This window comes from Parus major, chromosome 14 (genome assembly GCF_001522545.3).
Source record: "Parus major isolate Abel chromosome 14, Parus_major1.1, whole genome shotgun sequence".
Taxonomy (NCBI): Eukaryota; Metazoa; Chordata; class Aves; order Passeriformes; family Paridae; genus Parus; species Parus major.
The window spans coordinates 7,540,888-7,568,307 of NC_031783.1; the positions used below are offsets into that span (position 1 = coordinate 7,540,888).

Here is a 27,420-nt window from a genome sequence, read left to right on the forward strand (position 1 = left end):
TTCTCCACCAACCTGATGCATATTTATATGAGTGACATAACTTTACGCAATGCTTGAAACACAAAATTCTTTATTGAACGACTTCTGTTGTAGAAGTTATCTGACCTCAGTTACGTTCACAGAAAGTGAGAAAATACAGGTTGAAGACGACAACCTCTCTAGTCGAAATGACCTGGTACCAGCTACGCCTACAAAGGGTGCCAAGGCTCGGGGTCGGGCTAGAGCCGGGATACGGCCCCGGGCCAGGCGTGTCCAGCGGGGCGTCCCCGGGCAGCGTCCGGAGCCCTCCGGGCCGGCAGGGGGCGCTGTGGCGGCCCAGCGCGCGCGGCCCTTCCGGCAGCGCTGGCTGCGGGCTGTGGCGGCGGTGAGGGGATGCGGCCCCGGGCGGCGGCCGCGCTGCTCTGCGCGCTGTGCTGCGCCCTGGCGCGGGGCTCCGAGGACATCGTCGTGGGCTGCGGCGGCTTCGTCAAGTCCGACGTGGAGATCAATTACTCCCTGATCGAGGTGGGCGCCACCGCCCCGCCCGCCCCCGGCGCCTGCCGGGCGTGCTGAGCGCTGCCGCCCGGGCCGCGGTCACAGGTGGCGGTGGAACTCTTCTTCACCCTGGCACTCTGCAGCCTGCTTGCCATTAACCCTGTCCTGCTCCCCCCTGGCACGGCTGCTGCTGCTGGGTGACAGCACGGGGTTAGAGAGTGGCTAGTTTCAGCGCTCCTCGCCTTTTTAAAAAAAAAATCTTTGTGTCTGTTTTGTTTGCTTTTTTTAGATTAAGTTATATACAAAACATGGTACTCTGAAATACCAGACAGACTGTGCTCCGAACAATGGGTATTTCATGATTCCCCTCTATGACAAGGTAAGACACAAATATTTGCGCTGTCCCCTCTGTGCTGGAGGCAGCAGCTGCCTTCACCTCGATCTGCTGGCACATTAAATCTCAGAGCAACTTCCACCCATGAAACATTTGAATCAGGACATCATTTAGTTTCATTTGGATCAAAGTTTCAACTGTTTCTTTTTGTAATGCAACGACTTCATTTCCCAGTGCTAATTATTAAGAGAAAAGCCAGCTAACTGTAAGCTGCAGTGTTGCATTTGTGCTGCTTGTTGGAATGAATGCAGCGTTGGGAGCCTGAATTCCTGCCAGCAGCTGTGTGCTGTAGCTGTACAAATACTGCACAAAAAGTACAGCTCCCTACAGAGTACAGATAAAGCTTTCATATTTTTTACCTATAGAAATAGGAATAAATGTATATGAGAATGTGTTTTGATATGACTGAATTGAAAACAACCTGAATCATTAATTGCAGATACTAAAAATGTTTTAAGGAAATTATAATCCAGGAAGGTCAGAATGTATCAGTAATTTGATGTCTGCTTAGACTGGAAAGGTGTTTACTTTCAAATGAAATTGAATACAAACTACCTTTAGATGGTCAATGTGTGTTGTTCCTTTTAGGAGCTAGTTAACTTGGGGTTCAGAAGTAGAAACATAGAATGGTTTGGGTTGTAAGTCACCCTTAAAGGTCATCTAGTCCAGGCACCAAATATTTCCTTTCCTTCCTAATCTAAGAATGTAATAAGTTTTCTGATCCTGGTGATTTCATTCTTAGGCCTTTGAGCCTTTCCAGGGATGAACTTAAGAGTATGTGTGGCAAAACACACAGTGCTCTCTGATACAAAGAGGATCTCTCTATTGATTAATACCCTTTTGGATCAGAGCTTTTAAAAGGATTGGAATTTTATTATCCTGTGTTTGGGCAGAATGGTTGAGTACAACCCAGTGGAAATATCAAAGGCTGATTTAGAGCCCATCTGTTGGGGCAGGTGGAGGTAGATTTGAGCACTTTCTAGCACTGAGCTGTCTGACTGTGAGCCAGAATTGTGCTGGAAGCAGGATAAACATGGTAATACCTAATTTTTATTCTTGGCTGGATATGAGCCCAGCATCCCAGCATGTCTGGGTAGATAGGGCTGCTTCTTTGAACAGAGTATCATAAGCAGGAGGAAAGGAGAATGCTACACTCGAGTCTTGTGTTCCTCTCTGCAGCATGATGCTTGTGTTCTTTCTTTTTCATCCTTTAGCTAAATTGAATTTAGATCAATGAATATAATTATTGCTTTTTATTTTTAGGGGGATTTCATTCTTAAAATTGAGCCTCCCCTAGGGTGGAGTTTTGGTAAGTGCTTCTATGTCTTCTTACAATGGGACACTGTATCTGCAGTGTGGAACTTATCTCTAACTTGCAGCTGGCAGGGAAGATGGAGCACTTTTCCAAACCTATAAACCATACTGCATGGTTTAATAAGTGAAATGTACTTACTGTAGCAGGGGAAAGTAAAGCTGGGTGGTAGACACTGACAAAGTGACCCTTGAACTGATTTGAAGGAATACGGGGTTTTGACAAAAATGGCTGCAGCAGGAGGAGGGAAAGAGGATTTTCAGCATCAGGATTTGGGTGTGCTTTAACTTTGCTGAAGAAAGACTTCCAGAGCAATGCTTGCCATGCTTGAATTAATACATTTCTGTGACAATTGTGTAAAGCTGAAGCAGAGTTTCTTTGTGGTTGCTCTCTCACTAACATGCTATTTCATCGTTCTTCCAGAACCAACCAGTGTAGACATCCATGTGGATGGCATTAATGACATTTGCACAAAGGGAGGTGATATCAACTTTGTGTTCACAGGATTTTCTGTGAACGGAAAGGTTAGACTCCTTTATCTTTATTTATTCTGCCTTATGCTAATTCAACCTTCATAAAAACATTGAAATTCAGCTCTACACGTTATTTTAATTCATTTGTACATCTTTTCTTTTTATTTTGACAGGTTCTCAGCAAAGGTCAGACATTGGGTCCTGCTGGAGTTCAGGTTGTACTGAGAAATGCTGGCAGTGACATAAACATACAAGCAACTATTACACAACCTGGAGGAAAGTGAGTGTGGGTGGTGCATACTTAATTCATCTGTTCATTTGCACAAGATCGTTTCAATTCTGCCAAATTGACTGGGACTGTGCGAGTTCTGAAATATTTTTTCTAACATGTTAATAGAATCTGAATTGTTTTTCTGAGAACATAAGTTTGTGGCTCTTTCTGAAGAGACATAATCCCTTTATTGCCTTGCAGGTTTGCTTTCTTCAAAGTGCTTCCTGGCGAATATGAAATCTTTGCATCACATCCTACCTGGATGTTGAAAGAGGTTAGAACCTACAGAAGTTCTGGTTTGCCTGTTTAGAGAGCATGGATCTGTGAGATCTTGTCTGGACCAGTTAGTGTGAGGAAGGGGCTTTGTGGGTGGACAGGGTTACTGGAGTTTTTCTACATCTAATTCAGGTAGTGAGGAAACTGCCTTGTACCAGCCCAGTTTGGATATAGTGAAGCCAGCCAGGGAAGGACTGTCAAATGAGCTTTTGCTTTCTGTCTTCTGATCCTGTACACTTTGCAAGAATATTGTAGCTCAAATCCTTCCCTCCTAGACTGCTTGTTTTTTGAGGAGCTCTGATATCCTGACCATTTCCTGAATCAGGAAAGCAGGAAAAATACTGTTCTAGAAAGTATCTTTGCTTTAGGTTCTTAGTGTCTTGAGTAGCTTGGGGGTCCCTCTTTGAGTTCTGCTGCTCTGGCTTCTGTCCCTGTTGTTGAATGTGCAGTCTCTGATTGTTCTTTAGGTGCTGTAAATGAGACTTAATGGCTGCTTTGGTGAAGATGTTTGTTTCTGTATTTCAGTCAAAGACAGTGGTGCGGGTGACAAGTTCCAATGCTTATGCTGCCAGCCCCCTGATTGTTGCAGGCTACAATGTCTCTGGGTCAGTGAGGAGTGATGGAGAACCCATGAAAGGAGTCATGTTTCTCCTTTTCTCTTCTTCAGTCTCTAAAGAGGTAATGGTTGATCAGTACCTTTTCAGTATGAGTATGGCTATAAATAAGAACCAAATAGCTTCTAGATTCATATTGCCCTGGTACTCATCTGTCCTTCACTGGCTCCAACTATCCCTTAAACTGTATTTTTGCATTTGGTTCTTTTGTGTGATTTTTTTTTCCCCAACAAGGCTTTTGTAATCCAACGTGACCTGCATGGAATTATTTCATAATTCATTGTACAGTAGCTGTAATTTGTCTTCAGCATGACATCTTAATTACTCTTTGCCCTTTTGATGGGAAGACAAAGTTCACACGCTTCTATTTCCACCTTACAAGTGCGTTAAGAAATGAGTGTGAAACGTGGTCATGTAGAGCTGAGCTCTGTTTTGCAGTGTTAACCCTGTCCACAGAGCTGAAATCAGTTAAGACACGTGGTGGAGTTTTGGGGATGTCAAATTTCCTAGTGTTCTGTCCTTGTTACCATAGAGTTGATTATTTGCTGATTTTTCCTGTTTTACCTATACATGAATTTTAAGCCATGTCATCAAACTTTGCCTCTAAAATGGCATATATACTTCCCATCACTCATTCACAGTGGAGTATTTTGAACCCTCCTGTATCCTCCCCCCCTCCCCCAAATAATTTCTGTGTTCTTATTTGAGACAAAAAGTTGTATTGCATTTATTACTACAGGATGTTGTGGGCTGCAGTATTTCTCCTGTGGAGGGGTTCCAATTAAGAGACGAGTCTTTATCCTATTTGTGCAATGTTGTATCAAAAGAAGATGGGTCTTTTAGCTTTCTTTCTCTACCAAGTGGGAAGTACACTGTGGTAAGTGACTAGAAATTCACTGCTTGTCTATTCAGTGTCTAGTCTATTTTCTAAACCATAGTGTGGTATTACCACCTCCTCTCCTTTAAGTGGTCTCCTTTTTTTCCCATTCTCTTTTTTACATCTGGATGGTGTGGGAGCATGTTCTCTGTGCACTGCCTGGAGTGATGGTCCTGCATTCTCAGTCTGTGTGCTCTACAAATGGGATTCATTCCTTTAATTCTTTCTTTTAATTCTTTCATTCATTCATTCCTTTAATCCTGTACTCATTCCTTTAATCCTTCTAGTCCAGTCTTTAAGCCCTTGCACATCCAAGTATGCTGTATTCTGACTAGGGGGTTAGTTTTCCATCTTTTTTGATAATTTCATGGTTTCCATCAGTCTTGAAATATTGCCCATATTTGTGTCTCCATGCCCCTGAGTACTTTTTTCCAGGAGGTTTACAGCTTATTTGACCCTTGGAAGAGGTGTCTGATGGTGATAAAAACATGGGAAATGGTAGAGGAAAACCATTCTGTCATCACAGCTTAGGAGTCAAAGCTATGTGTGCTCTTTCAGATACCATTCTACAGGGGAGAGAGAATCACCTTTGATGTTGCTCCATCTAGACTGGACTTCCATGTAGAGCATGACAGTTTACAGATCGAGGTAAGGCCTGCAGAGGGAATCCTTTTATGCCACTCATACCTTTAAAAGTCTAACTGATTTTAGCAGAAAGCAGCTGTATTTTGGAAAAACTTCTTTATAAGAAGTTGAAGACACTTGTTTATGTGCAGCAGGTAGAAGAGAGTTTCTAGTACTGTGCTGTGTTTTTATACTTTGGTCCCTTTTACTAGGAAGAAACAAAATAGGGCAAAGCTGTCTGCTATGGTCACTTTCATGTCCATGTTGCAAACAGGCAGTAATCTTCCACGTTGCTTATATTTCTTTGTTGAGATTGTCACATCTCTGGAGAAGGGCCTGTAGGTTTTCTGGTTTGCAGAGTGCCTTGTGTAATGGCATTATGATCTGTGACTGCAGCCCTCTGAGCTGTACCAGTGCAGACAAATTGAGAATGTGTGTTTTGTACTTAGGGGAACAATATCCCTGGAGATCAGTTTGTACTTTCACTGTGATTATCCTGGTACATTTTTTTCCTAGAGCTGTAAATAAGTTTCCATTACATGTGATGGAGAGAAAACAGTTGGTGTCAATTGCTGTAGCTGTGTGTTTGCCTTTCCCGAGTAAAGACTGATGTTAATTTTTTCCCATTTCAGCCTGTTTTCCATGTGATGGGTTTCTCTGTCACAGGCAGGGTGTTGAATGGTCCTGAAGGAGAAGGAGTTGCTGATGCCACTGTTACTCTGAACAATCAGATTAAAGGTATGCAGTGCTCTTGATGGTTGTTGATACAGGGAAACCTTTATTAAACTCGAGTACAGGACTAGTGTATGATATGGAATTAAGCCTTCAGGATAATACACTGCTTTTGTTGCAGTTTATTTGAAATATTACAGTGGATTTCATCCAGTTGATAAATTTTGCATTTTCTGGTTTAGATGAGAGCATTAAATGTTCATTTGTTTGGGAGCTGAAAATTTTTGAATTGCTTTCAACCATATGCTAGATTGTACTTTGCAATACAGAAATGAAGGTTCATCTAGTAAAAAAGCATAAAACTGTTGTATAATATGAATTAAAAATAGCTTAAAGCAGTGCATGCCCTCTGGATCTGTTGGTACCTAAGGTTAACATATGGTTTTTAACTCTTGTTGTTTGTTACAGTGAAGACAAAAGCTGATGGCTCCTTCCGCCTTGAGAACATAACAACAGGTACATACACAATTCATGCCAGGAAAGAACACCTGTTTTTTGATACTATTACTGTGAAGATTGCACCAAATACACCTCAGCTGGCAAACATCATTGCAACAGGGTAAGGACTGGTGTCAGGATGAAAATGCAATTTGATGTGTGGATGAGGCTGTGAAAATTGGTGATCCTTTCCTGTGTCATGCCCAGACTTGTGTGGTGTTGTCAGGAGCTAAATGTTGCTGAAGAAATTCAAGGTAAATAGGGAAGCATGAGTGCATGTTTTGTGTGCAGTGTTTTGCTCAACAATAGTTAAGGTTTAGAGTATCCTCTTAGTAAGCTCTCCCTTGCAAATGATGACACTAAGGCAAGGGTAGATTAAGAATTTTAGAATGGTATGTGAACCAAGAAAGCAACAGAGATGCTTTCTGCCACTTCACTCTTGCACAGAAGGAGGATATCTGGAGTCACACAGCTGCCTGGTGCAGTGTTGTACCAAACCTCTGCATTTTACTGCTCACTCTCAAGGTCATTGTTGCCTTACCTGAATTGTCTTTTTTTTGTTTGCTGCCTTGACTGTGGGTCTAAGGCTGTGCAGTGGTAGGAGATACAGCATGAGCTGAGGAAGATGAAAGGGCCTGTTCTGTGTCCAGGACTTCAGAGGAGGTAATAGTGGCAGTGTTCTGCAGAAATGAAAACTTGGAATTTACTGAGTCAAATAGCAGTCAGCTCCTACAGACATAGCCAGCCAATTAGAAAAAAAGCTTGTGTGCTGCTAAATGATGTGGTACAGTTTATTTGGTAACTAAGCACGTTGTGCTGTTGAAGGCAAAAAATAAAACGTACCAGCTTCTCATTTGTCATCTTGTCTTGTGCTTTCACAAGTGTAGGTGTACCAAGGTTGTGTTCCAGTGGATTACCTATTATATTTGAGGGTTTTGACACAAAACACTTGAAACTATTTAAAACCTGAGGGGAGAAAGTCCCAAATCTGTTGCCTGCTTAGCACAAAAAAAATGGAAAAAGGCTTGAAGTGATTGGGTTGGTGGCAAGGAAGAGTGGAGCAAGTTGCTTGAAAATCTCTCTTTCAAGAGAAATCCTTTCCAATTCAGGTGTTATTACCTCAACATAGTGGGGTTTACTTTTTAAGGAAGTTCTGAGGTAGTTTTTTTATGATCTTTGTCAAATCAAGATATTTGTTCTGATGATTGGCTTTTATTTAACAGGTTCAGCGTGTGTGGCCACATCTCAGTTACTCGATTCCCTGACACAGTCAAACAGATCAGTAAATACAAGGTAACCATGATACCTGAAGACAGGGATAAAGCATCACTGGTTACAACAGAAACTGACCCTCATGGAGCATTTTGTTTCAAGGCAAAATCGGGTACATACAATGTTCAGGTAAGAATGAACTTTCATTTCTTCATTGTAGGACTGTCATGTTCTAGAAGATTTTGAAATTTTGGAAAGCATGTTTGAGAGGCTGGTTTTGCTTTGCCTGGGATTTACAGTAGATTTCCATTTTCTAAGTTCTGATAAGTGCATTGAAGACAGCAGAGTGGGTGTTTTGGAACTGGTATATGAAAGGTGGTGATGCCTTGTTGTCATATACTCTACAGGTAATTATTCCAGAGGCTGAGACCAGAGCAGGGTTGGCTTTGAAACCCAAAATGTTCCCTGTTACTGTTACTGACAGACCAGTGATGGATGTGACCTTCTCCCAGTTTTTGGCATCTGTCTCAGGGAAGATCTCTTGTTTAGGTAAGTCCATTGTGAGAGTGAAATGGCAATGGAATGGAGAACTTCAGCACTGCATGTGTTAGTGTTGTTGACATCAAGACACTTACTGTGGTTAGTCCCATCAGCAGGTAAGTAAATGTAGCTTGCAGTATATGGAAAAAGCAGCTCTTGGGAGATGTTGTGGCCTAGTACCTTAACTTTAGCAAAGTTTGGAGTAAAGTTGTGTACCTACTTTTAATACTTGCTAGGGATAAGCAAGTTTTCCTTCCTTAGAAGAGGGGTAGATTCTGGAAGTAAATGGTCCTGTCTGCTACTTGGGATACTGTACATCAATCAGAGAAGTACTGGAGCTGGAAAAGAAGTTTACAAAAACAAAGGAGAAAAGCAGTGCATGTAAGAACTGTAGGATGCTCAAGCCTTTGGCAGAAGCTTTCAACCTCTGTTCTCTCATAAGCTTTTTGTCTTTATATTAGTCTAAGGTTCCTCTCTCCTGCTATTTTCATTGATTACCCGCTGATTTCAGCAGATGATGATTGGAGCCTGATTTTTATAATTTTTACCCTTCCTTTTTCCTCTCTGAATCCTTTCTGCACTTTTTGTTCTGTCTTGCAGGTGTTTACTGGGCTATTAAGTCTCTGCAGAGTGAGGTGAACACAGGGATTTAATGTTGTTTCAGGTTTTTTCTTGCCGTTAGATAAAAGAATATGAATAACAATCTCAAAATCCTGCAGAATGCAAAATAACACTGATAAACATGTGCCTAAGAAACAAGATATAATTGGAAACATCCTGTGCTGGGAGGGAGGAAGCATTTGAGTGTTTGTAGGCCTGAGGTGGGGTGCAGCCTGACGTGCTGTGTGTCCCCACAGACACGTGTGGGGACCTGCTGGTGACGCTGCAGTCCGTGAGCCGCCCCGGGGAGAAGCGCAGCCTGCAGCTGGCCGGGAGCAGGGACTCGGTGCCCTTCACCTTCGAGGGCGTGCTCCCGGGCAAGTACAAAGGTAGGAGCAGAGGAACTGCTTGGGGGGCACCCTTGTAGCCCAATTTGTGACCCAATCTGAGCATTTCTCTTATCATGGATGCCTTTTTGTAGAATGCCCAGCACAGCTGTGAAACTTGAGGAAATCTGTAGAAAAACCTTACAATAGTGCATCAAGTTTTCTTAGTGTTGGGTGTTTTACCCTGTGTCAGCCCAAAGGCTAATGCTCCCCTCAGTTTTAGGGTTTGCATGGCTGGTGTGGGGGAAGTGGGCTTTATCATGAGCCTAAGGACAGGGACACACTGCTTCCAGTTCTTATTCCAGTTCTGCTTCCAATTCTGCTGCCAGAATGCTGCTCCTAAGAACAGTATGTATGTTGGCCAGCCTGCATCAGCCTGTGAAAATAAATTGTTTTCCAGGGAAAGGTGTAGAAGGAGCAATATAGATTGCATTCTTTATACAGGAGTGGGAACATCCTTCCACCAGCTTAAATTTGGTTTAGGTTATGATGTCCTCTAGGCTGCTTTGCCTGTCACAGTGGTAATGCCCACTGAGGATCCTTCCAGGGTGGCTGGGCTTCATTATTCCTTTTTATAGTACAGCTTTCCTGGTAGATATGTTGGGTTCCTGGTGATACTGCAGTGCTGAGTGCCATGTCTGTTATTGCAGGCATTGTCATGTATTTATATTTGAAGATCATTGTCAGGGAAGCTAGAGAGACACAAATGTTTTATGTCACAAAACCTGCCCTTACCTACTCTGTTTTACATTACTAAAATGCTTTGTGTGGTGTATATTCTAGTAAGCATTGTACATGAAGACTGGTGCTGGAAGAATAAGTCTTTGGAATTGGAAGTCTTGGAGGAAGATGTGTCAGGAGTAGAATTCAGGCAGACTGGATATATGCTGAGGTGTTCTCTTTCTCATGCAATCACGCTGGTACGTAGAAAACAAATATTCTTGTATGTTTTTAATGACCTTACGTAGGTGGATAGGATTATGCTTGGAATCAAGGCTTTCTTTCTCCTGTCTCTGGAGGGTCACAGAGCACAGGAACATTGATGGTTAGAGTGCTTTGAGATTTGTCTTTTAAGTTTGGTAAAACAGCCTTCTGATGTTAGGTGTTACAAAAAGATGGCATTGATGTATGTTTAGGTGAATACTGTTTTCATTTTGTTGTTTGCTAGTTGCTAATAGTGAATTGTGCTGTGGCTTCACAGGAATTTTATCAGGATGGAAATGGACCAGAGAATGTTGGTGTTTATAACCTGTCCAAAGGAGTTAATAGATTCTGTCTTTCAAAGCCAGGTAACAGCTTTAAAATATTAGTTTAAAAAATGAAAAATAACCAGTTAGCTAATACTGCTGGGAACTAAAAAAAACCCAAAAACTTTGTTGTGGTTTCTGAAAGACACTGTTTTAATTACATCTGTATATAAATGATCTGTTCTAAGTTTGTAGAATTCTCCATTTCTTCTGCTATTTAGTCTTTCACCAAATCTAGATTTCAGAAATAAAATATTACTATTTTTTTAGCTGGTGATTTCATCTTCGATGAAGGAAGATAATGTTAAAATAATCTCATTCATATGGGTTCTCTTTGTCACACACATTAGAAAATACCTGTGTGAAAGGCAGCAGATATATAGTCAAGTTTTCTAATTGTTTCTGTACCTCTGTTCTCATGTGATCTTGAGAATTCAGCCAACTTGAATTTTTCAGTGGGTCATTCTTTGCCTTGCTGTTTGTAGGTGTGTATGAAGTGACCCCGCGCTCCTGCCACCAGTTTGAACACGAGTATTACACCTACGACACGTAAGAGTGTGACTGTTCCTCACCTTACACCTACCACTGTGATTTGCCATAAAGCTCCCTTCTCCTGCTTGCTTTCAGCAGGACAGGATGTGTAGAGGGAAGCTCTAGCAAGGTGTATCACATGTGTTCTCTTGCACTTTGCATCTTAAAAGTAATAAAAATAAACTAATGGTAGGGTTTAAAGCGGCTTTAGTTACTTCAGATGGGTATTTTTGTCGGCTTTCTGTCTAATTTCTGTTTGGTGTTGGGTTTGCTTTGTAACAGAGAAGAGTAATTTCATTGGAAATAACTTCTGAGAGCTGAAAGGCAAAAGATGGGATAGTAAGATTACTAAGAGGCACTTACCACTATTGGTGTCACTGGTGCCATGATCTTCTGGCCATTTTGATTCTGCTCACCCCATTTTTTGCAAGCTGAATAAATGTACACCCTTACCACACATAAGCAGTGCTGAATCTTCCTTGGCCAGGCAAGTTGAATTAGTTATTTATAGATTGTGGTCTGGTGATGTGTTTAATGACACTTTGACATATGAAATCAGTCAAATCAGCTTTAGCTTGAGAGAAAGCAGAAGGCACAAAGGAAGGAATTGCTTTGGGGCTTGAGTTGGAAAATGCTCCCTTTCCAATACATGAACATCCCAGCACTACAGCTTTGCTGTGTAATTTCTGTATCATCTTTTAGAAAGCATTTCAATCTCAGGGGTGAGAGCACAGACTCTGCTAAATAAGATTTGCTTATTTGAGAAGGGGACATTGAATTCATGTCTTTGTTCCTTTGATTTGCAGGTCCTCTCCGAGTATCCTGACGCTCACTGCAGTTCGCCACCATGTCCTGGGCACGATTGTAACTGATAAACTGATGGATGTAACTGTTACCATTAAGTAAGGAGAAAGAAATGGTGGAGCTATAAAAAGTGGAAGAAGACATTTCTCATAAGGCTTTACCCCAGCTTTAGTGCTATAGTGGCTGCTTTCTAACAGGATCCTAGTGGCATCCTAGCCTAGGCTGCAAGAGGTTTTTAATGCTAAGATATGCTTTGAGTTTTCTCATCATTTCAACAATGCTCCTCCCTACTTTTGTGTCTTGGTAAAGAGGAATGATTTTCTGAGATTTTATATATGGTAATGAGCCAGTGTTTCAGAATTCAGAGGGTATTGTTTTAGCTTAGGTTTGAGCTCTTTAAGGCACTTGCATCTATTTTTTCCCTTTTTTCTTGGAATGAGAATTTTCTGCTTTAGAGCATTGTAACTGGTGTGAGGATGGTTATAAAAGGAAAAACATGCAGAGTGATTACACACTAATACACCAATTTATGTTTAGCTGAACAGACAGCTCACTAAGGAGCGCTGATTTGTGGAAAACTTTAATTGTATGAAGTGCCAAATCTGCCTGAAAGTGTCTGATAATGATGAGTGTTTTATTGATACTCTGCTGGTGTCTACTTGTTCTAGACTCTGGCTTCTCAAACTTTTTTGTGTGCATTAAACATCTTTTCAGAGAACATAATCTGCAGAGCATTGCCTTGAGTCCACCTAGATTAATGGCCCTAACACTGCAACTGCTGGGCAACTCAGCAGCTGGAAAGGAGACACAGCAGAGGGCCATTAGGATTTTAAAAACAATTTAGTGAGGAGGAGAATATTTTAGCAACCTTCTCAGCTTGTTGTGTTTTTGGAGACTATTGGCTAGTGCTTTGAAGGCAGCTTAGTTGCCACAGATATCTCTGATCAATCCTGCCTCAAGCTTTTCAGCTGAAGTCAAATTTGTGAAGTGCTGTCAACATAAAGGGAACAGCTCTGGCTTTAAAAGCAAGCCAATTGTTTTTACAAGTCTGTGTACCAGATCCATGGCTGTGACCCATTAACTTTCAGTTAACAAAAAACGCCAATCCTCAACCAAAAGCAAAGCTGATTCTCACCACTTCTTGATAATGGCTTGGTATATTTTAAAAATAAGACTGTAGTAATTTATTATGAGTCTCTTGAGCTTGTGTGTGCCTGTACAAATTTTTAATGGGTTTTCACACAAAAAAAAATTTACATGTTTCTGTATTGTCTCTGGATTGCAGAGAAAGAATATAAAGCCTTGATGTAACTTAGTGTGATAGAGCAATAGTAACTGTCTCTTAAAAGGACAAACTAGAATATAGGTGAGGGCTGAAGCAGGAGGCAGAACTATCCTGATAATCTAAACTGGCTGTAGGAAAAGTGATTGTGATCATTTCGGTTCAGTCCTCACTGAGAATTCAGGCTGTTGGAGAAGAGACAGATGATAAGATACAAAGGATGATTGGAGCCTAGAAGAAAATCCTAGAAAAGAAAGGATGCAAGATCAGGGAGAGTGAAACAAATGCATTGTTCTGAGCTGATTCTAAGAACTTGTTTGAATTTAGATAGCAACCTGTTCAGTGGGCAGCGACAAGATAGCTGGGTAGTTCAAGTACATAGGGCAGATAGGTGAGACCTCAGAGGTTTTCTTGGGAATTGCTGGCTCTGAGAAGTATTTATGTGTGATAGAAGTTATTTTTGCCTTGTATTCTCTGCCCCTGAGAGGTAGGTTCTGAGACAAAAGTTCCTAGTTCTGAAAAAAAGCAGGTTTATTAAACTTTTTATTTATTTTTTACAACTAGTCCTTTCTGTATTAAGCTTGTTCTCAGGTATGACATTCCAGCCCTTCTCTTTTAGTTCAGGTCTTTGTTAAAGGTACTCTTGTAAACTGATGGTTTTAGCCTAAAAATTTACCACTCCTGTGCTCTTACCAGAATAAACAGGGCAGTTAAAGAGGGATAGGTTTAAAAATGTTCTGGGACTTGTCTGCAGTGGTGTAAAGGCAGTAATTAATAGATACAACAAGCTCTTATCTCTCCACATGGAAGGAGGTAATTCTGGTTTTTCTCCATATTTTCAGGTCATCCATTGACAGTGAACCTGCCTTAGTTTTAGGGCCCCTGAAGTCTGCTCAGGAGCTCCGTCGGGAGCAGCAGCTGGCAGAAATCGAGAGCCGCCGGCAGGAGAGGGAAAAGAAGGGTCAGGAGGAGGAAGGAACAAAGCCACCAGTGCAAGAAATGGTGGAGGAGCTCCAAGGACCATTCTTATATGAATTTTCCTACTGGGCAAGGTAATACCAAGTTCCAGTGGACAAGGTGTGTTCTTTGCACCATTGTGTGGTGTGTCTGCCAAAGAGAACAGTGATACAGTTCCAGGTAGGACAGAGCTGCTGGCTGGTGACTGAGCTACAAGGAAACTTAGTACCACATAGTAAGAATTTTCCTTAGGTTGTTGTTGATACTTTTTTCTTGGAGTATTTAGATGCATTTTTGCACTCTTCTCTACGTGAGAGCTGCTAATTCAGTTTTCTTCTAATTATATCTTATTTGTGTTTTACAGGTCTGGAGAGAAAATTACTGTAACACCATCATCAAAAGAGCTGCTCTTCTACCCACCTTATGTGGAAGCAGTTGTTAGTGGAGGTAAATAGAAATAATTTATTTTTGAAGGGATTAGATTTTTATGGTTGAAATGTATCTGTGTAGATAAACATATGAATAACTTGAAAAGTAATGATAGGGAAGTTTCAGTTGCAGCTATTTCCTTGGGCCAGTTTAATTCTGGAATTTAGAAATTATTTGATAGAAGATGCAAGTACAGTTTTTATTCTTTCAAGTGCTGAAAAACCACCTGGCACAAGAGGAGGGCCAGGTTTCTGGGTATTACACCAGATTCTCAGAATTGTTTATAGTACTGTCACCTAGAAAAAGAGTTGTGCAAAAACAAGGTTTCTATTTTGAATTTGTTACCAAATTCAGGCTTCTGTTAAAGTTTTTTCTTTTCCCCACTAGATTACAGTAATAAAAATATTCACCAAAAAAAAGATAAACTTTGAAATTGTCAGGGTTATCATCAGTTACAGATGCTGCTTTTTAGGTCAGTGTCCATCTTGTCCTTAAGGTTCTTAAGTGAACATTTTGTTTGAAATCACTAAGAAATGGAAGTAGTTAAACTTCTGTTGTAAGCCAGAATGTCAAGTGGTTTTTTTTACCTTTTTCTTTGTCTGAAATCCCCTTTACAATGACCAAGAGAGTTGTCCTGGGAAGCTGATAGAGATTCATGGAAAAGCAGGCTTATTTCTGGAAGGGCGAATTCATCCTGAATTGGAAGGGGTTGAGATTGTCATTAGTGAGAAGGGAGCAACTTCTGCACTTATCACAGTTTTCACCGATGACAAAGGCACTTACAGGTAATGAACAGATTTGTTTTGAACCTTTGGGTTCTTTAGTTAAAACACAGTGGTTACTTGACAATGTGTATGTGATATCCAATGTTTTTTCTGAAATAAGTTCTGTTCTTCTTTTATTTGAAGTGTTGGGCCACTTCACAGTGACTTGGAATACACAATCACTGCTCAGAAGGAAGGTTTTGTTTTAACTGCAGTAGAAGGAACAGTTGGAGACTTCAAAGCTTTTGCTCTTGCTGGGGTGACATTTGAGGTAATTTTCTGAACATTTTGGGTTCTAAATGAATAATGTGGGCAGTTGGAGCTGGACAGGCAAAAAGTTAATTCACGTCTTCCAAAGACAAATGGTGTGTCCAGTTATTTGGGTAATAATTTTTGTCATGAGGACACAAATCTCAGTGGATGACCTCTGTTGTAGACTGTGATTTGCCATGCAGAAGATACTTTCCAAGGTTTAATAGAGTGAAAGTTAGAGCCTGCAGTTCAAAAGACTGGCTTTATTTGCTTTTGTAGAGTTGGACCACCCCGTTTTAAGGAGTTTTATTCCCTCAAGGTGCAGGTGTAGTCTGGTCCAACTAGTGCCTGGTTCCAGTCTTTGGGGTGCTTTGTTCTGGTCTTCCTGGGTGTTCTGTGGAGTGGTAGAGAATGGCTGCTGTGGTGGCACATGGTGTGCCATGGGCTGTGACTGCCCAGGGCTTGGGAGCAGAGGGTTCTGCAGCTTCTGTACTGTTCCCAGGAGGGGCAGTACAGATATGGTTAGTTCTGCTCACAGCTGAGTGCTCAGAGCCAGCCCATCTGTGCACTCTGCAAGGGGCTTTTCAACTGAACCCTTCTCCATAAAGAGCCTCACCCTTAAAATTACTGTTTTTTCAAAAACAGATCAAATCAGAGGATGACCAGGCTCTTGCAGGAGTTCTCTTGTCTCTCAGTGGAGGGGTGTTTCGGTCCAACCTCCTCACACAGGATAATGGCATGCTGACATTTTCCAATCTGGTAAGTTGAAATGATTCTTCTGAGTGTGGCTGTGTGTGGGGCTGTGTTACTTTGCCCTCTCCAACAGGGCTCTCTTGAGTGGCAGGTGTCCTTTGAAACCCTAACACATGATGAGAGATTCAGATCCCTGAGAATAAACAGTACTTAAAATCTTAGCAAGTGAAAGATGTGAAATCTAATGCGGCAAGAGGTTTCTCCCCAACAGGTCATAGATGATGTTGACTGATCTCAGTTACTAATTTGCAGTCTGTAAACATGAAACAAGCCAATTTGTTGATGATCATTGGAGAGTCTTTAGGGGGAAGGAAATCTAATTACATTATTGATCTATATGTGCATAGACATGCTTGAATAGTTTCTTTGCAGACATCCTTCTTTTGTGGTCACTTTCCTGTCCTTGAGGTCTTGTGGTAAAGTTTTAGGGCTGTGGTTTCCTTTCTCTCTTAACACTTTGTCAGCAGGTGGAATTCCATCAGTTTATTGTCTGATGTGCTCCCTGTTTTTCACTGCTCACATTTTGTGACAGGTTTAACCTCTGGTTGCTACGGAGGACTTCAGCTCTTCAGAGAGCTCTTGCAAAGTATATTTTTTTGGAGGTGGTGAGTTTCTACATCACTATGAGTAAACAGCTTGTTTTGGCCTCTTTGCAGAGCCCAGGGCAGTATTACTTTAAACCCATGATGAAAGAATTTCGATTTGAACCATCATCACAAATGATTGAAGTGCAAGAAGGACAAAATCTCAAAATCCAGATAACTGGTTACAGAATGGCTTACAGGTCAGTAGAGCTGGAATTCATGGAAAATGCTATGGGCTGTATGAGGATGTGCTGTAGCAAATGTGTTTCCTCCCAGCACACCTCTGTTCTTGCAGGTTTGGAGGAGACTTCCAAGTCTCAATTTAAAGTAAATGTGCTGTGTATAGTACTTTTTTTGGCCTTTTTTAATGGATGTGGACATCTAGCTAAGCCCAGGTGGCAGAGCCATAGGAGGAAACATGGCTATGAAAGCACTGTCTCAGTGGCACTGGAAGTGGTTTGTGTGGTGTCCAGTGGGAGAGGAGAGGACTACTCTAGGTGTGGTAGACCAGTTCAGATACCTGACTTGAAGATTCCTTTCCTTGCCCTCATGGGTAAGAAAGAACTGTTGTTCATGGAGTTTAGGGAGCTTGGATTCCTAAAGGTGTGCTCTAAACTGCAGCAAATTCTAATGATTTAAACTGTTCTACACACACATTATAAATACCCCTTTTATTCTCCATGCTGTGGTAAATACATTAAGTACTTTTTCCATCAGTTATAACAATAAAATGTATTTATAACACGCATTAAACCAGCATCTGCACACCTGGAGCAACCGGTTCTTTTTATACCTTTAGCTGTTACGGCACAGTTTCCTCTTTAAATGGAGAGCCTGAGCAGGGAGTGTCAGTGGAAGCTGTGGGACAGAAGGATTGCAGCATCTATGGAGAAGACACAATAACTGATGAAGAGGGCAAATTCAGGCTCCGTGGCCTTCGGGTAAGGAGTAGGAGGGTCTCTGTCATTGACTTGTCTGTCGTTGTGACGATGGAGCAGTGAAATGGGTTCTGTTCAGTAGCCACTGGTTTCTGTCTTCCCATCATGTTTGCTAACTCAGCCTCCCTTGAGTCTCTCTGTTTGAAGAAACATGGTCATGTAGTGAACACTGAGCCTGGTAAAAGGGGAAAAGAAGAGCTTGTTGTGTAAGTCTGTGAACTTGCTGGCAGCATACTGTGCTGGCCTCCACAAACACTGGGCTGTTGATGTGACAAGACACAATCCCCTGGTCAGTGCTTGGGTGACCAGCAGGGAAGCTTCATAGGCAAAAGAATTTGGGGAACTGCTTAGTTTCTCTTGTGAAGATACCAACAGCCTATTTTTAGCAGGATATTGGGTGTGTGTGTGATGTTGATTGCACAGCATGTATGTGAAATAAGCTGTTCTTAGGGAATGGGGAAGTTGAATTTATGGCACCGTTATGTAAGGAGTCAGCAATTTCCTGCAGTAAAAGTTTGATCAGGTTTTAATCCTGTTTTCTTTCATCAGAGCAGATGATTTCTTTTAATACTGTGATGTAACAAACTAATGAAAGTTCTATATAGCCTTTTCTCATTTTCTGGCAGTAAACACTTCTAATAGTGTTACTGAGTTAAATTTTCTATTTAAGATAAGGAAAAACTTTAACTGCATAGAGTTAAATCTGTTTGGATGGCATATCTGAAATGGAAAGCTAGAAAATTTTCTTTACTGCTCTCTAAAATTAAATAATGTATTATTCAGTGTTGTGATTTATCATCTGAATGTTGCTTTCAGCCTGGCTGTGTGTATCATGTCCAACTCAAAGCTGAAGGCAATGATCACATTGAAAGAGCTTTACCACAGCACCGGGCAATTGAGGTAATTTTTTCTCCTGTTTTGTAGCATCACTTAAATATGAAATGGGCCTGTCTAGGCATTCTGTCTGTTCTGTCAGCAGCAATGTAGTGAAGGCATTCTGTTTAGACAAGTGCCTTTCAGCAAGTTTGCTCCCTAAAAACAGGCCCCATACTGTGTGTCAGCACCACAGCTCAAAACTGAAGTGAGATAAAACCCAAACAGTAAACAAGTGAAAAGGATTCTTGTTCTTTCACAGTCTTGAAAACTATGCACCCAGAACCAAGAGAAGAAATGTATGGAATACCTTTCAACACTTCTTTATGATGTGGAGCAAAGCAGTGGTAGATTGAGGGTGTCATAAATTATAATATTGTCCTACAGTTGTATTCAGTTATGGACAGAGAGGTATTGTTATGTTTTATTGGGTCCAAGTCATGCAGTCTTGGTGTAGGTGAAATTGTAACTTGGACTGGCACTTTTATCTTTGTAAAATGTAGTAATAACTCTGCATTGAAAACTGGTGGAATCTTGTTAGCTATTCCACATTAATCAACTGTATAAAGATCTCTGTGCATCTCTCAGCTCAGGTGCAAAATACTGAGACTAATGTTCTGAGATTAGGCAGTTCTGTGGATGTACCTCAGCCTTTTCCAGAATAGTTTGTGCTTTTGAGACTCCCATTTTTAGTTTAGCTTAATGTCATGAGTCTGACGCTGATAATGCCCAAGTCTGCAATTGCAAGCTGTGCTCGCTGGAGAACAGGGGCTTGCAATGGGAAAGCTTTCAAGCTTCTATGTGGTTAGTATGGAAGAAAATCCACTTTTATTTAAAATGATCATCAATGTTTGCTGTTTGTGTTAACAGTTTTGTTACTGTCCTTTGTTAACTGTTCCTTTGTTGGCAAAAACCTGAGTCTGTTTTCCATTGCAGGTTGGGAACAGTGACATTGATGATGTTAATATTATAGCGTTCCGGCAAATTAATCAATTTGATTTAAGTGGAAATGTAATTACAGCTTCTGAATATCTCTCCACATTATGTGTAAGTTCAAGCCTTTCATCTTTGTCAAGTGTATTTGTTACTGCTTTCACAATGATTTTTTTTTTTTTCAGGGTTACTGGAAATGGTTCGGTAGCCAGAGCACACATTTAATTCAAATTAGCACTAATAGTTTAATGAATGTGAATTTGAATTCCAGATAGAATGAAGATTGCAGTGTTCCTGATGCTTTTTTTCATGGGAATATGTTTAAGAAATATTTTCTCTGGCTGGCCTGTACATTTTGGTATTTATATCCCTGATTAGGGATGCTTTGTCTGTAGAGAGATCAAGACAGCAAGGGTGAAATGAGTCCTTTGTATCAGAGAACTGCATTAATTCCTGGAACACCTGAAATTTTTGACCTGTATGTCAAAACCTGAATATACCATGTGAATGCAGTGATACCATAGGACATGTGCATTTAAAAGTGCATAATAATAGACAGTATAAGACAAATAGGAAAGCTGAAATTTTCAAAATTCAAAACACTGTACTGTGGTCTGAAAAAGCTTGCTAAACATTTCTGATGCTTTTGGCTTAGGGAGCAAATGCTGGAAGTGTCTGCAAGAGGTGTTAGTGGGGTAGGAACTACAGCATCATTTCTCAGGTTTAAAAGCTCCTTGAAATGCTACCTACAAATCTAAATGCAGTGCTTGGATTTCTTTCACACTAGTTTGTTATGCATCTCACCTGCCAAGATCTCCTTGCTAAGCTGTTGGGTTTTTTGGGAGACATCCAAAGGATCCAACACTCAGAGCAGGTGTGAAGGGAGTAAGTGTCACCTTACTGAAGAGCCCCTGAGTTTGTGTCCCATCTTTCTGGGGAAATTTAAATCCTTGCAGTTCAGCCTAAGCAAATAGGAATTGATGTCAAAATTTGATTATATGGAAGTTATCCGAACCTGTGCCTGCTTCATATTAGGTGGGGTCTTGTGTTGCATGTACTGCACGTGAGCTGTTGATGGGTGCATCAATGGCCCACCAGTGCAGACATTCTTGTCTCTGAAAGATGGGCTAAGATTGGATCCTGACACAAGTGAGAGCAGTTTTTTGATCCACAGCACGGACTGCTTTTCATACACTGGGTATGTGAAAGTGTCAAAGAGCAGCTGTTCCTAAATTATTTCAAGTTCTATAAAAAGACTCTGACTTTTCACATTCCAGATTAGAACATTTCCAGGTGTTCTTACTTGACAACTTTCTGTTTATATAAACACATGATGAATTTTGAAGTGCTTTTATCCCTGAAGATGTGGAATGTCTGAAATATCTGTTGTGGTGCAGGCTTGGAAATACCTGGTTTGTGCTTTCTTCCTTAACTTACAGGTGAAGCTCTACAAGAGTGAAAATCTTGACAACCCAATTCATACAGTCAACTTAGGCCTATCCCTGTTTTTTCATTTCCCACCACTGCTCCGAGATGGAGAGGTAAGAATATTGCTGGAAACTTAGCGTAGATCACTTTATTTAAGGATCTAAGGACACTAAAGTGTAATTTGTGGTGTGCTTGCAGAGCTGTATTCATACTGGACTAAGCAGTGCCTTGGAAGATTTGAAGCCTGTTTAACCTTTGCCTTTAAATGTGATTTTGTCTCTGAGTGCTCCTGATGCTGTAGCCTGAGTGTATTTTGTACCCACAGAATTACGTGGTGCTCCTGGATTCTACATTGTCTAAATCACAGTATGACTACACCCTGCCTCAAGTTTCTTTCACTGCCATTGGATATCATAAACACATTACACTGGTCTTCAGTCCCACTGTAAGTACTAAATATTTCCTTGTTCCAATCTTCACCTTGGGAGCAGTATTTGGTGTTATATCCTGCATGTATTTTGTGCTCTTGGCCAAGCTTTCTATTAGTGTAACTATAAAGAGGTTTATGAGTGACAATTAATTTAGATTTGCTGTGTGTTCAGTTGCCAGTGGAACAGGAGGGAGACATGAAACAGCAGTAGGAAATGAAGGGTGCAGATGTGCCTGAAAGGTTCTGTGCTGGCATGGCTGCTGTAGTGGGGTCACAGAGGTTGGGCAGCATGGGACAGGTAAATCAAAGCACACCAGGCTGACTGTCAGGGAGACTGACCATCAATGAATTGACTTTATAAAGCAGCCCACCTCAGGAAGGGGTAATACATGAGTGACTGATCCAGAGGGTGGCTTTGAAATGGAAAGTGAAGTAAATCCTAGAACAGCACTTGGAAAGAAGTCAGATGAGAAGAACTGGATGTGCCTCTTGATCCTATTGCTGAGGTTTCTTAGAGCTGATTTCACAGCCAACTGTTAAAAAAAAGTAAAATCCATGATCTGCACTGTTTCCAGAGAAAGCTGCCTGAGCAAGATATTGCCCAAGGGTCTTACATCGCGTTACCGCTGACGCTGCTCCTGCTGTTGGCAGGTTACAACCACGATAAGGTGGGTCAGGGGTGCTTCTGCTCTTACCCAAATATTATTGTCTTATCATGGATTTGTTGCACTGCACTAAGTGGGGGTTTGTTGGGTTGTTATCTGGAGAGAGGTGCAGTCACCGTCCCCTAATGTGATGTATTTTAAGGACACAATGTAGCCATGTTTTTGGACAGTTACCTTCCTTTAAAAAAGCTTAGTGTGAAGGTGAGTTCCTGTGCTGTGGCTGAATTTTGGCTTCTCATTTGATCGCCCTGAGAAAAAAACAATACAGCATCATTAAAATTCAGATAATTCAGTGAAATAGGAATGAAAATAATTCTTTTATTGGCTTCAGGCACAGTCAGACTGGAAAAAGTCTTGCAAGTCTTCAGGTCTGGTCTCTTTAGCTTTATACCCTCCCTAATTCAAATACTCTCAAGAGGAATACAAATACCTGCTATACAACCCCCTTTGTTGTCAAACTGTGCTCTTCTAGTCTTTTCTGGTATGACTGGATTTGATTTCTGTTTTACCAAGAAGAGAAATTAAATTTGTCTGTGCAGTTTGATTTCCTCTCAAACAATCACTTTAGGTTTTAATTATCATAAATTCCCAGAAGTTTGGTTTGATTCCTCCCCAAAATTTGCTGCCATATTCTGATGTCTTTGAGATGTGCCATTGATGCAGTAGATTCTATTAGGGGCTACATGTCTAAAGAACCATGCCACTCAAACCTTGCCTACCATTGTAACCACAACTTGTTTCCCTTTTTTGTTTCTCCCAGCTTATTCCCTTACTGCTGCAGCTGACAACTCGACTGCAAGGAGTCCGTGCTCTTGGACAGACAGGCTCTGACCAAGGGGGCTCAGAGGATGCAAAGAGACAAACCAAAAAACAGAAGACGAGGCGGACGTGAGCCGAAAGGAGGGACTGGATGGAGTGGTGCTCTGTCAAACTGGAGCCTGAGGAGGCAAAGCCACTAAAACACATTTTTGTTGAATTTGCAGACTTGACATTTTATGTTTTTGCTACATGAGCACCATTTGTCACATTAGCTCCGTTTTGGTTGTAAATTTTCTATGGAGTCTATAGATTTCCTTGTTGTAAAGTGATTAAATGAATGCCTCTGCTGTCACTGTGAGTGCATCTCTCATACTTGAAGACAATTAATGCTTTTTTCTTTCTTTTCATTGGAACAGGTCATGCTGTCCTTATTAATGATTTATAAAAGCAGTGGTAATAGATAATACTTGATTTCAATTTCAATCTCTAGATTCTTGAATGATTTTTCCTTACCTTTTGAAATACCCACCTTATAGAAGCAGCACACAGGGATTCTACTAAATCAGTGTTGCTTGAAACAGAATTTTAGGGGACCTAGCTGGGCTGGTGAATTATGTCATGGTCACTTCCAGTTCAGCAGTTTGGTTAAAGAGTTTGTCTGATTTCAGTTCTTGTCCAGTGATTATGTTATCTTTGATTAAGTTTTTGCTCAATGAAGACAAATTCTTGATGTCAGGTAAGGTCAGTTGTTAAGATCAGGTAAGTTCTGATGTTCCTACTGCAGTGTTTCAGTTTTAGTTTCCTGTCCAGTGCGATCTCTTTAGACCTCCAGTGTTCCTGAGGTGGCTCCAGCTGGCTGTGCTACTTTTTCCAAAGCTATACTGTGTTCTTGGTGTTACCATTCACCCATGATGGTCACATCTCCTGCTAAGGCCATGCTCAGCCTTTTTCCCAATTAATGATGGATTTTTTTTTTAACCTTTTTTACCTTTTGGGTTTTTTAATTATAAGGAATGTGAGTTTTTTTAAATCTCCAATGCATACAGTCCCAATAATGTAGTCTCTAATGAGTAACTGTTTCTTACAGGTTCTCTTTTGATTCCTGCTTGAAGTAGGTAGTTGGTCATACACAGTTTAAATGTTAATGGGGCTTTTTATTGACAAATACTATAAAGGTTAACAGAGCATTTGAAGATGCACATAAATGTCTACAAATATTGCAAAGACATTGGTACTGCCAGTAAGTGGCAATGTTTCTCTTTTACAGTACTTGAAATAAAAGTCCCCTTACATTTAAATGTTTAAGCTTGCAAACCCTACCATTCTTAGAAATTTGGATGCTGAAGGTTTTACGCTGTTTTTGTTGCACATTGCAAGAGTTTGGGCCTAAATAGTTATAACTTCACTTGGTAATGATTCTAATCTCTCTGAGGGAAATCTTGTTAGGACCATAACAAGAATGTAGAATGTTGAAAAAGCATGATATATATAGAGCTTGAGATGAAGCTCTAATAAATTACCATGGTCTACTTAATGACTTTGAATTTTATATTGCTGTGATGAAATACATGGGGAAAAGACAAGGTGTTCTAAGACTTATAAGAAATTGTACGTTTTCAGTACATTTTTATTTTAAGCTGGTGAATGTTAATAAAGTTATTGCTACTTTGGGGAATGTATGAGGAAGAAATGCACATCTCCATGTGCCTCAAAGGAGTTCCACATATTCTGATCTCTGAACTGTGAGACTGACTGATGATTGAACTTGAACATTGGAAATGCTGTTAATAAAAAGAAAAAGAGGAAAGTGACAATTCTTGCTCATTTAATGTTTGCTTCTAAATCTAGAATTTGCTCTGTGTCTCTTCTCAAAATTCTTTTTTTTGCCTTCTGCATCACACTTGTGACTGATTTTGAGTCCCATGTTTTGAGGTTTATTCTGCTGTTGAAGTGTTAATTCCTAACAATAACTATAGCTTGAAATTCCTCAGTTGGCAGAGAAGTTGTGCTCTGAGAAAGCAGGGAAAACTAAAACATGAGATAATTTTCCAAAGCAGAACTAAATTCCAAGGAATCAGCCTCTTCAGTTATTTATAGAAACCAATAACCAGATCCACAGCCCCAAGCAGAAGAATGAGTGTGGTCTCTGCGATGCCCAGAGCCAGGAGCATGAAACAGGACAGACAGACAGGTCTGTGTCCGTGGGCACTGCCAGAGGCTTTGTACAGACACTGAGGGCTGCAGGGGCTGCACCTGGCACCTCTGCACTGCTGCCAGCCCTGGGGAGATGGCTGTGCCCTGCAGCTGAGCACAGCCCTGGGCACAGCCAGCCTGGCCCTGGGACAGTCAGAGCAGAAATGGGGCATTGGGGTCAGCTCTGCCTTCTGGGCTCTTGTGTTCTCTGCTGGGTGGTGTGCTCAGGGCTCACTCTGCATACCTAAGGCTTGAGTTTGTGCTCTTAACACTTCAGTACTGGTTGGACTGGCCCTGTCCAAATTATTGAAAATGTCAGTTAAAGCTGCTTGTTGCATCTTTCATTAATTTATGTTAATGCAAAGAATAAATGCAGGATGGGACTAACATAATATGTTGACTTACTGGAAATCTTTCAAGAGTCAATGTTTATTATTCTTTTTTGCAGGCACAGCAGTGAAAAAATGATTAATTAATTTGCTTGGTGAGCTAGATGTGGGCAAATAGCTGAAATCTGTGGGAAATGAGAGAAAGGCCCTCTGGATACAGATAGGATTGCATGTTACTTATTTTTTCTGTCAAAAGTAACAATGAATATTACATATATTTGGGTGATTCATCAGTGGTGCACAAAACTATTGTTTAAGATTGAAATGGATCATTAATATTGAGTTTTACAATTTCTTTATAGATGGTTCAGCTTAATTTCTAAATTTCTTTATTAGATGTCTTTCACACTCCAAGTGTTTTTGATTAGCATGAGCACCAGTGTTAAAAATACAGCAATTTAATAAAAAAATAGGTGCTTTAAAAGCAAGAAAACAAATACTTAAAACAGAGAGCTCAGTGCTTCCTTTCCCACTGAGGGCAGAATTTCAGGAGAAAATTCCTCAAATCTCTGTTGCTGCTTTATGTGCTCCTCACCTCCTACCAGGTTACTTTTTACTCAGCTGAAGATGAACCTTGCCAGCTTCTCTAACTCACCAAGGAGAGAAAGAGATGAAATTTAAGCAAACAGGCAGTCCTCTGACATGGCACTTCAGTATTTTCCTTTGTATCAGAAATTGTCTGTACTGGGAAAATAAACAGGCAAATCTGTGGGCCTTCTGAGACAGCAATTTGATTCCTGCTGCTGTTCATCTTCATGTGAATTTTGTTCCTCAGACACTGGAAGTGCAGTTTTAGAATTAGCAATTCTAATAAATAATAAGTACCCCTGTGCTGAGGAAACAGGGACTAAGCAGTGAGGCTTTTGAAGGTGAGATGCCTTTAGAAATCTTGCCAGAAATCTGAGTAACTGACTTGTCCAGGAAAGCTGAGGCTGAATGTGGAATTGAACTCTGAGATGACTGGTGTCTAATTTTCCTGCTATTCAGTATTCCTTGCTTGGTACAGCATCCGTATTTCTATTTTTGACCACTCTGAAAGTAATTTAAATTTGGCTTCTTGCAAAGGTAAATGCAGTAAAATGAGGGATGTAGAAAAGGCCTGAAGGGCAGCAAATTTCCTGAGCTGAGCACAACAGCATTGGCCCACATCACACCCAGTGGTGGGTTCACTTTATGTGTGGTAAGTCATGTTTTCCTTGCAGATAGATTAGTGGCTTTAGAAAATCTCAAACTCCATTAAATCTATTTCTGGTGCATTATTGACTTATGCCAGAATTCTTACTTTTTCTTTTTTTTTTCTTTTTTTTTCCTTTGAAAAGAACATCAGTGAGTTTAATCTGTCATTCAGTCATTTATTTAAACCTGGAATGGGCCCACATGCCCTTGTACAAATGAAGAACAGCTCAAGGCTGATTAGTATTCTCTGAGCCTTCATGGATTATTATTAGCAACTTTTCCCCCTTTAATGTTTACAGAGCTTTTGTGAGCTTTTTACATCAGTTAGCTTGTCCTTTCAATTTTCTATTATACCTTTTGTAATTGCTTTCTGTCTATATTTGATATGTTGGTGCTTTACTCCAGTAACTTCCATTATCACTTTTAGCTTTGCTGTTGCTGGGATCAACCTGATTGCATTATTTACTCTGTTTTCTTTAAATATCACTTCTTCCTTGTTCTCCCCCTCCCACCATCTTTCTGGGAATATTTGAGTTTAGCAGCATAATGCTGTCTGAAGTCTTATTTGTTAGCTTCATAGCCCAAGACCACGATTGCTTGAAGCCAAATGATAAGTTATCATAAAGCACTAGACACCCACAGACCATTATTGAATTTATCATAGCTATGAGCTCAATACACACTGAAAGATAAACTTGTTTTTTACTGCCTGTGGAAGTCGGCAGGTTGATTCCTCCTTTAATTCTCATTTTTGTCAATACCAGAATAATTAAATCCCCATCACTAAGACCAGTTTATTCACAGCTCTCT

The 27,420-nt window shown here is 40.7% G+C and overlaps 1 protein-coding gene across 1 annotated transcript; it reads left to right on the plus strand.

Annotated features, from left to right (window-relative positions):
- The first annotated feature begins 341 nt into the window (after positions 1-341).
- LOC107211110 (nodal modulator 1) lies at positions 342-24,666 on the plus strand. Its single transcript, XM_015642651.3, has 31 exons — positions 342-504; positions 764-853; positions 2,132-2,177; positions 2,604-2,704; positions 2,827-2,933; positions 3,126-3,198; positions 3,726-3,878; positions 4,554-4,691; positions 5,250-5,339; positions 5,948-6,053; positions 6,456-6,606; positions 7,709-7,886; positions 8,105-8,246; positions 9,095-9,226; positions 10,007-10,143; positions 10,425-10,512; positions 10,956-11,019; positions 11,808-11,903; positions 13,930-14,139; positions 14,409-14,491; positions 15,099-15,258; positions 15,382-15,508; positions 16,135-16,248; positions 16,899-17,026; positions 17,626-17,767; positions 18,581-18,664; positions 19,574-19,684; positions 21,010-21,111; positions 21,324-21,443; positions 22,004-22,096; positions 22,854-24,666. The coding sequence occupies exons 1-31, from the start codon at positions 373-375 to the stop codon at positions 22,983-22,985; spliced, it is 3,630 nt and encodes a 1,209-aa protein (XP_015498137.1). The 5' UTR covers positions 342-372; the 3' UTR covers positions 22,986-24,666.
- The last annotated feature ends 2,754 nt before the right edge of the window (positions 24,667-27,420 follow it).

Excerpts from the sequence above, each read along its gene's own strand:
- LOC107211110 (XM_015642651.3), top strand. The coding sequence starts at position 373 with ATGCGGCCCCGGGCGGCGGCCGCGCTGCTCTGCGCGCTGTGCTGCGCC. Across the intron at positions 10,513-10,955 it reads ATTCTGTCTTTCAAAGCCAG|GTGTGTATGAAGTGACCCCG; the intron begins GTAACAGCTTTA and ends TGCTGTTTGTAG. Across the intron at positions 11,904-13,929 it reads GATGTAACTGTTACCATTAA|GTCATCCATTGACAGTGAAC; the intron begins GTAAGGAGAAAG and ends CCATATTTTCAG.